The sequence below is a fragment of the Phoxinus phoxinus genome (assembly GCF_949152265.1).
Source record: "Phoxinus phoxinus genome assembly, chromosome: 23".
NCBI lineage: Eukaryota > Metazoa > Chordata > Actinopteri > Cypriniformes > Leuciscidae > Phoxinus > Phoxinus phoxinus.
The window spans coordinates 19,268,400-19,278,688 of NC_136898.1; the positions used below are offsets into that span (position 1 = coordinate 19,268,400).

Consider the following 10,289-nt stretch of genomic DNA (forward strand, 5'->3'; position numbering starts at 1 on the left):
GTTTTTTATGGAATATTGCCGTAATTATTATATATATATATTTATCTATGTGCATGCAGAACAACCTGTCACTCACATCTATCAATATCGATCAATATCACATATCGACCAATAGCAAACCACTATCCAACCATTAAATCAATCCCCATGGACAAAATCAAATCCCGCCCTAAATTTCGCTTGTCAGAGAAGCAGAGAAGTAGGCCTAAATTGCAAATATAATTTGCAAAACTTTGCTATCTTTAAATATGTTAAAAGTATATTTTTACCTATTTTCACAATACAACTTTTAACACACTTTAAAATAATTGTACTTTAGTATGTTTTCTAAAAATATATTTTAGAAAAATGTAGCCTACTTGAAGTCAAAATTCTGTTGTTGTTGTTATATTTCTTATCTATATACTTGTGGTTGCGGCCGATAGCCTCGTGGGCAAGTGCGCCGACATGTGCTTCAGGGGGACCCGAGTCTTAGCTCGCGATCCCGTCCCCCCTCCCCTCTCTCTCTCACCTCACTTCCTGTCTACTGTCCTATCAAAAGACAAAAACGACAAACCAAAAAATATATATACATATACATATACATACACACTTATGGAATATTGCTTGGATGTTTCGAAGACACTCGTAATGGATTTTTTATGTACTTTGTTGTAACACAAATAAAGTACACTTTAATATCACTAATCAAGCATGTAATTAGGCAAGTATACTTGAAGTTGTTCCAATTTAGTACACAAAAGTACACTAAATACACTTAAAGTTATGCTTTACTACAATTTAATTACAAATAAAATATACTTAGTACAAAATTAGTTGTTTCAAAATAGCACACTTCAAGTTAACTAATCATTAACACACTTAAAGTATACTGATAATTAGTCTGGCTGCAAGTTTTTTTTTTTTTCACCAGGGATTAGTTTTCTTTTACCACAACAGTATTATTTTCTGAACATAGAAATGGATTTTGAAATAATTTCACGACTTTTATTTGAGTGGATATTGCCATTTTTATCATGTCATGGGTGCTGCACTGAATTCGCAACTCAAAAAATGGACAATTTATTAAGAAATATTTCATATTTTTTGTAAACAGAACACATTTTCCTGAGAATAGTGTTTTATTAGTAATCAGTTTATAGTTTTATTTGACTGTGTCCTCATTGTATTAGCTAGTGATTTAATGAATTTTGTGCTGTTTTGTGGTATTATTTTAATCACTAAAATCCAATAATATAATAAATTGTGTGTGTGTGTGTACGTGTTAGTAAAGAGAGAGAAAAAGACACAGGGAAGAATATCACATTTAATACTTGGCAAACATGTGGTGATGCACTGTGGGAGGAAAATAACACCCATCGTTTAATCAAACCAGAACAGTGATACAGATTGACATCAACTGTACTTGTGACAAAAAATACTAATAATAGCCTACTTAAATAATTTTTTATTATTTGAATGTCATATTTTAACGGTGAACTTAAGTCATTAAGCCATGCAGCAAATAAAGTGTCGAGGACATTTTAAAAGCACTTCTGAAACAAGACTTACATGCATGTTACAGGCCTTGAGTGCCTGTCTATCCCTGAGTGAGAGGTTTTATTGGACCTAATCTCTCTTAGTGCAGTTCTAGGGTCATTTTCTAGTACCAAGCAAGTGCTCAGTACGACGCACTTTTGATCCTGAACAAGATGAGAGAAACTGAAAACCATGCAAGCTGTCATATTTCACCCTATAAGCAAAATCAGGTGACGCTTCTATTCTGAAGGAGACGAAAGAGACATTTCTGAGGCTTCAGACTGTGTCCTTTCTGAACTCGTTTATATAATAGCAAAAGTTCCCTGTCTATATTTTTAAACAAACGATTAATCTGAGTTAAGAATAATTGTGCATTAGATCTCATGCCCTTATAAGCCTGATGTCTCTGTGCTGGAGTGCGTTCAAATCAGGGAGTAGCAGTACCATAAAAAGCCTTCTGCGTATACACACACACACACAACCTTTCACACAATCTCTAAGCATAGACTGAGATTAATGCATGTGTAATCTCACTGGAATGCGCTGTTTCAGAGCCCCAGCTGTACCCTAGTGCCAAACACGCAGGTTATAATCCTCGTCCACTGCATGTGCTTTTATGAGGCAGAGAAGAGCATGAGAACATAATAGACTATCTGTCAAAGCTGCTGGTCAGGTCACATGTGCGCTATGTTGTGTGCCTGTTGTGGCCCTTTGGTCATTTACAGTGAAAACGCTCGAAAAAGTTTCTACGGCATCTTGTTTTTAGTCTTGACGAGGCCTTTCTCTACTAGGCAGCGGTAGAACTCCTGGATATACGTGTACACACACTTCCAGTCGGGCTCTCGCATCCGCATCAAGTCGTCAACGTCCAGCAGGGGAGGACAGTCAGCTAGTCTCCTACACACACACATAAAGAAAATGAAGCCTATTTTAGGAACATTATGATTTTTTTTTTAAAAATATTATTTTCATGATTTGAGCACATTTTCCCTACAAAAAACCTTAACAAAAGCACATTTTCCTCCCACCATAGATTTTTCTTTACCATAAATACTGACATTTATTGAAATTAAATTATAAAATTGTTTTGCTGTCTTTAATTTAGTCAGATTTTTTTTAAATGCCTGGATGAGAAAATGATTAAAAGTAATTAAAAAAGTGTTTAAATGCATTAGAATTTAAGTATAATATCATTATTAAGTATAATTATAAATTAATTATATTAAATAATGAAATATATTAATATTATTAATATTAGGAAATTGTTATAAATTATGTAATATTATAATATTTATTTTGTATTATATGATTTTATATGATGATTCAAATTTAGTTCTTTTTCGGGTGATATATAACTTCTAGATATAATTTCTTCATGAGATGCAGATGAGGATGCAATATTAGTGTCGTGTCTTACTCTGCAGTCTTGAACGCCTTCTCAAAGTTGGCCCTGCGATCATAGGGGTCGAGACTGCAATATTCAAAGCCCTCAGGGAAGAACCTGTGCACCAGGGCACAAAACGCCAGACCGTCTGCCCAGCTAGAGGAGAAATTTTTGATTTTCACACCCTAAACATAGAAACAAGTATAAGAGTGTGAATAAAAAAGAAAAAAAGAAACTGTCAAGAACACTTTTTTTTTGTTAAATCATATTTTGTTTAAAGAAAATGAAGCTTATCTTTAAGACCATTAAGGCCCTGATATACTCAGAGCAAAGTTATTTTTCATTCTTCATGTTGGGGAAAAAAGACGTTTGAAATACGGGACAGGTGGTATACTGGTTTTGAACACATTGAGGGCGCACACATTTAGATGAATGATTATGTAAGTGTTGCACGCTTTTCTCTCTATAACAAAGTAAACGCACAACTAAAATGACAGTGGTGAGAAAACAACAGTTAAGAAAGCATCTGATCATAGTGATGTGGACGTTTGTCTGATCTCTGCAATTCAGTTCTCAAGTCATGTCACCACAATTTGTTTTATATACAATAGATAGCTTTAAAGTCCCCCTGTGGTGAAAATGCAGCTTTTAATGTTGTTTGAATGTCTATGTGGTGTTTTTAATATGCTTTAAGACAAACCATGTGCTAATTCATAAGCCAACACCATTGCTGAGTATTTTCTCCTTAAAACTGCAGTGAACAAAAGACAGTCTCAAAATCGTGGTTTGAAATCGCTTATTTCTAACGTCACAAACTACATTGTAACCAATCACAACAATGTGCCGGCGGGCTTTAGCATATCATTATCTATTCTCTAAAGCAGTGGAGTCTCGAGAGAAGCCAGGTTATGAACGGGAACATAGTTTGTGTAACATTAGCAACACATTTTTAGCTGTTTGATAAAGTAGTCAAGCAAAAGGCTAATCGTATTAATTACCGTTATATGTCCGACGTTGTAAAGAGCGATACCGTTGTGCAGCGTTTACTACAGTTAAGTTGGCAGAGTGAATCTGTGAGCTGGTGTGAGTGAGCGAAGGCGGGGCTAATTAGCATATTCATGGGTCTGCGTATATTTAATTAAACAAGGGTGTATATTCACATTCAAGGTATTTTAAAGGCATGAAGATTTTTTTTTAAATTAGTCATTTTGGTGATAAAAGATGAGTTTTAAGGGATTCAATTATTAACTACAGGGGGACTTTAAAGAAAGCAGCTTTAAACATAAAAACTGTGTCAGTGTCTCTTTCATTTACTTTTTTTTGTTTAGAATTACAACTTCAGTTTCTACTATAAATCAGCTCTCCTATTACATAATCACCACAGACCAATGGTGGTTCAAAGGTGTTTACCAGCCAGATCGAACTTTTCTGGAAAGTTTGCTTTGGCAAGCTGTTAACTCCTGTGATGAATTCCAAACTCACTTAGTTTTGGCCCAACTTTGTTCGAAATGACATCACCACTTTGTTCTTCGATTACGCTTGAAGTATATCAGGACCTTTCAGGTTATTTTGGGGTTTTCCCACCACCTTCCTAATTTGCAGTGTATTAAGTCAAATAAAAAAGATATAAAGTATTTATACATAAAGCGTTTATTGTAAAACAATTTATGCTGAGTTAGATTAAAAAAAAACTGAATAAAAAAAATGATACTGTAAAAAAGGGAATGATCATTAAGCATAATCGGTCTTACAAATATGGTATTTAAAAAATAGTAAGCATTACAGTAATGAGAATGAGAGGGAAAACGTGCTTAATTGTCATAAAAATATAAAAATGCAAAAGAAACCCTTCAAAATAGGTTTGATTTTCTTTGTTAAATACAATTCTTTTATATTTTGGGGTGAAATGTGATCTGGACATGTTTCCATGAGATTCACACAGGGAGGCTTGCAGAGCCAGAGACATGTGTGTAAACAGAAACGGTTTGATTTGATCTTATTTGGATCACCTCATATGGTTCAGTCTTGACACGACACCAGTCCAGCAGCATCTGTTTGACATCTTTAGTGTTTGGCCCCCCGACTGCCGAGCCGCCCGGCACTTTTTTATCCCTGGCCGCATGGGACTGAGCAGGGCTTTAGGAGAAAAAATAAAACCATCAGACGATGGGATTCATCCCTGTCATCCTGTCAGGCCTCTAGGAATGACTCACCTGCTCACAGTTTTTGAAGAGACACTAGAGGTTGGTGTTGAAAATGTTTTTGCCTGAGCCGTCTCTGTACCGAATTGAAGTAGAAAGAGGTTATTAAAGCCTTGCAGTTAGAAGAACTGTAGTTATCATACATAGTGTTCAGATCCTCAAGAGTAATGTTACTCACTGTGTGCGTTGAACTGAGCGCCGCTCGGGTTATTAGTGGCTTTCTGGTCCTTATTCAGTCCAGCAGCTGTCTTGCCTCCGCCACCCGGCTGACGCAGGTTCTCCATCCGGGCCGCCCGCTCCCTATCACGCCGCTCTGAGAGAGAGAGACGAGAGGATTTTTCACTCACAAAAAAGAATAAACAAACTATTGAGTTATTCAGTCTGAATAGACAAGTTAAACAAGTACTAGTGGTTTATTCTGTTGAGTTTACTTCCTGTGGCTGTTTGTTTAATAGTAATGACTCTTAAAGGTGGAATCTCATGAAACCTGTCAAGAACATATATTTATCACAATACTGTTCAAAGAGTTTGAGGTCAGTAAATGTTTTATTTTAAAAAAAATGAATACTTTTATTGAGCATGGATGCATTAATCAAAAGTGACATTTATGTTACAAAAGACTTCTAGTGCAAATAAATCCTGTTTTAAACTTTCTATTCATCAAAGAATCCTGAAAAAAAAAAAAGTATCACGTTTCCACAAAAATATAAAGCAGCACAACTGTTTTCAACATTAATAATAATGAATGTTTCTTAGGGACGCACAATATGATTATTTATAATGTTATAGTTATCGGCCCAATAGGAACATTTGTCCAATATCTTAAAGCCGATAAATAATGGATTATTTCCTTCAGCTGAGACACTTCAAATGCGCACTTTTCGTCATTATGGGTTTGAATTGCTTGAAATATGATTGAAATCACTTTAAAAAAGGAAAATAGAGTTAAGTGCAACATGTGCAGCACAAGTCTGTCAAAAATTATAATGAGAACATTATAATTGTGTGCTTGGGACATGGCTTTTAATGGTGAGATTTTTGTTTTTGTGGCTCTCAAAGTTTTTATACAAATTTGGATTTAGATTTATCAGCCAATATATCGATCATCAGCTTTCAAAGAATTATCGGTTATCGGTAATATCGGCCACAACTTTCATATCGGTGCATCCCTAATGTTTCTTGAGCATCAGATCAGCATATTAGAATGATTTCTGAAGGATCATGTGACACTGAAGACTGGAGGAATGATGCTGAAAATTCAGCTTTGATCACAGGAATAAATTAAATGTTTAAATATATTAAAATAGAAAACAGTTATTTACATTTTTTAACAGTTTTAAATTGTAATAATATTTCACAATATTACAGTTTTTACTGTATATTTAATCAAACAAAAGCAGCCTTGGTGAACATAAGAGACTCCTTTCAAAAATATTAAAAATAATTTACGGACTTTTGTAAGGTTATAATATGAATTTACATATAAATAGGCCTATGTAAATCTATTGTCTATTAACACAAAGACAGCCTATTTTTAGAGTAGACGTTTTGCATTGTTACATTAATTTCGTGGTATTTGACCTCTGTCCACTTTTGAAATTACTGTAATAAAAAATATAATTCTTATACTTGTACAGAATATTTTTTTATGAATCATAAAATATTATTAAAATAGTTTTTTATTTTACATATTTGTTACTCATTTTAACATGTTTCTTAATGCTGAAAATGATATTGATAATGAGACTAAGATAACGAGACTCAATTGGGAAATAACACTGAGAATGAGGAGAATTGTCCAGATTTATTACGATATGTATATTGAATATTGTATAATACAACAATATATAATCCTTAAAATCCCCCAAAATAATTATTTTTCATGACATATCACATTTCCACCCAAAACTGTCATTATTATAATGCAAAAATCGCAATGAGAATAACCCTGTCCAGATGCTTTATATCCAGATGCTGCCCACTTATAATTAGCATAAATACTACAGACAGCAGCACAAACCATGAATTATGCTTACAATAATTTTACATGAAAAATTAATAATTTTCTTTATGCAGCACATTTATTTTCCTTTTGATTGTGATCCAGATTCTTGACAGGTTTTGAGACTCACCTAAAAGCATGTCGGGAATCAAGTTAGACTTAACAAAATGTTTGAGTCATATTGAATATTTGGCATTAGGGACATGACCCGATCCTCACCCCTCTTTCTCTTGAGCAGTTCTCTCATGGCTGCCCGGATCATTTTCCTCTCCTCGAAATCCACAGCCTTGTCTAGCTATTACATGCAATAAACAAAAGGGAAACGCACTTTCCTAAATATGGTCAAGACAAACCACGAAAACAAGCCCGCTCCACTTGTAGCGCCTATTGTTGCCTCTTACCATATTATTGAGGATCTCTTCATCCTCTATAGCTGCCAGCTGTTCGACTGTCAGTGGACCCGTCATATCAGGTTCAGGTTGCTCTTTGATACCGGCCTCTAATGTTCCCTTCTCACCCTCCATCTTTAGTGACAGCTGGGACAGAAGGAGGAACAGGAGGTGTTGATGGAGCCAGGTTACGAGATGTGTAAATCTCCATGTGTGCGTGGGAATGAGGGAGTACGTTTATGGAAAGGAAAAATGAGGGAGAGATGTTCTAACTGAAAGCTTTGTGTGAGAGCTTCTAGTACAGGGATATTTTAAGACACCCCAGGATGCTAGTAAGATAGTCTGTAGCTACTAAACGCTGATGTAACTAGTCACAGCCAAAGGGTTTGAGCGGCTTCTGAACAAACCGGTTTCATTAATAAAAAATATTTAGCGTGATTGTATTCTCACAGATTAAATGTCACGCTGCTTCCAGCCACACATAATGATGACTGTGTGCATTCAAATAAACGGGAAAGGACATTTAAACGGCAAAAATCCAAACATTCATCTCAACATAAACAAAAAACATGTTGGTTGGCGCTGACATTAACCATGCAGTAGCTTAGGATATCTCCCGCACCTTCTTCCTGTAGTCCTGTAAACCAACTGACACCCAAACAGAGATTTATGAGTGGATAAACATTCTGTCATAATTTTCATGTCGTTCCAAACTTTTATGACTTTCTTTCTTCTGTGGAAAGAAGATATTTTGAAGAGTGAAAACTATTTCTTATCCATTTCCTGTGGTCCAAAAAACAACACCATTTGAATTTCACTGAAAAAAAGTTTTAAAAATATATTTGTGTGTGTGTGTGTGTGTGTGTGTGTGTGTGTGTGTGTGTGTGTGTGTGTGTGTGTGTGTATGTGTGTGTGTGTGTGTGTGTGTTTGTTCAACAGAAGAAAGTCAGTCATACAGGTTTGGAACAACCTGAGGGTGAGTGAATGATGACTGAATCTTCATTTTTGCCTGAACTGTCTCTTTAAGTAGATGCATGATATATCGGCCACCATATCGGCTGATATATGTTCAGTTTTAATGTTAACATTATCGGGCCAATAAGAAGTTACTGTACACGTGAAACGTGTGCACCGTCCGCAAGTCTGTCATATAGGCTACATAAGATTAAAATTAGAACATTATAATTGTGTGTTTTGGACATGGCTTTTAATGGTGAGACTTTTGTTTTTGTAATCAGGGTCTCAAAAATCATATAAAAATTTGGATTTTAGATTTATCAGAAAAAAATATTGGCGATCAGCTTTCAAATATAAAGAATTATCGAGTATCGGTATCGTCCAGAATTTTCATATGGGTGCATCCCTATCTTTAAGACTAAGATTAGATAGAAAATATCAAACCAAGTGTCATTTATTTTAAAGAAAGATAGTACAAGTGCACTTTTTAAGCAAAAAATATAAATTATTAGGTTTTAATGATAAAACAATACATATACTGTTTAAAATTAAGGAGAAAATATGGTTATTGAAAAAAAAATATGAGATGGGAGGAGCATAATATTTCAATGCTTTTCAAACTCTGCGTTCCCACTAGTTATTCTCTAAAATTGAGTTCCCCCAAGAAACTTTGCATTCACTCACAAAAGCATTAAACATATATTTTCCTTCAATCTCATATTATTTCCAGCAGCAGTTTTGTGTTTGGTCACAAAGGTTTTGCGTTCCCCTGAGATACTTTGCATGCCACAAAAATTATATGTTCACTAGCAAAAGCATTGAACTACAGTTTTTCATTACAGTTTTGCATTATTTTGTGAGCGATTGCAAAGTTTCTTGGGGGAACACAAATTTGGTTCAACTTTGATGGTCCACTTTCGACAAACTAATAAGTAACTTGTCAACTACGTCTTATTATAGTATTAGTAGACTGTTAGGTTAGGGTTAGGTATTCAAGGAGTTCAAGTAGAATAATTTGCCATGTAATTGCAAAGTTACGTATAGTCAGATATCTAAAGCAGACCATCAAAATAAAGTGTTACCTAAAAGTTTTACTAGCAAACACAAAGGCATTGAAATATAATCTCATATTTCCCCCCATCACCATGTCCCTTAAGGGGCTCCATAGTTGTCAAACATTAGTGGATCATCCTCACATGTCATAAACTAAATAGTTAATCTAATAGGACACCTGTGTTGACCAGGTAATTAAAAGTCAACGAGTCAGATGCCTCAAGTGTCCAGATGCTCTTTGCTGCTGCATGTGTTGGGAATAATGTGTGGGCTGAAGCAGAATGGGTATTATTGTTTCTGGATGCCATAATACAGTTTTACCCTAATAACACATAATAATGTTGGTGGAATTTATATAACCGCTCAATAACAATTTGCTCTCACGCTGGTGTAATAGCTGTTATGTAATCACACAATCATTGAACTGAAAGATAAATGGAAATTCATCAGAAAAGCAACAAAATCTGACCTAAAATCGGGCAAAATAAGAAGCATAAAGATGAAGCTCACCAATCTCGCTGCGGCTGTCCAGAGGAAAGGTCTTGCGGTCTGATTTAGAAAGGTCACACTGATGCTGGAGTGAGTGAGTGAGTTTTTCAGAGCCACCGTGAGCCACTCCCACCCGACCCTCATCACCCTCTCCTGAAGGGACCAGGGAAAACGAGGAATCAGTAGAACGGGACATTACGTGTTAGTGACATATTTTGGCACTGCTTGTTCTGATCTTTCCCTACTGTCAGCTTTGGCGTATCTAGATAACAATGCGTCGTTTTTCTAAACACTGT

The 10,289-nt window shown here is 35.3% G+C and overlaps 1 protein-coding gene across 1 annotated transcript; it reads right to left on the reverse strand.

Annotated features, from left to right (window-relative positions):
- Positions 1–1,288: 1,288 nt before the first annotated feature.
- On the reverse strand, positions 1,289–10,156 carry smtna (smoothelin a). Its single transcript, XM_079600694.1, has 8 exons — positions 10,015–10,156; positions 7,507–7,641; positions 7,325–7,400; positions 5,282–5,416; positions 5,116–5,179; positions 4,912–5,038; positions 2,936–3,087; positions 1,289–2,415 (listed from the first exon to the last, which is right to left on the reverse strand). Exons 1-8 carry the CDS (start codon positions 10,135–10,137, stop codon positions 2,265–2,267), a joined length of 963 nt encoding a protein of 320 aa, XP_079456820.1. The 5' UTR covers positions 10,138–10,156; the 3' UTR covers positions 1,289–2,264.
- Positions 10,157–10,289: the final 133 nt, after the last annotated feature.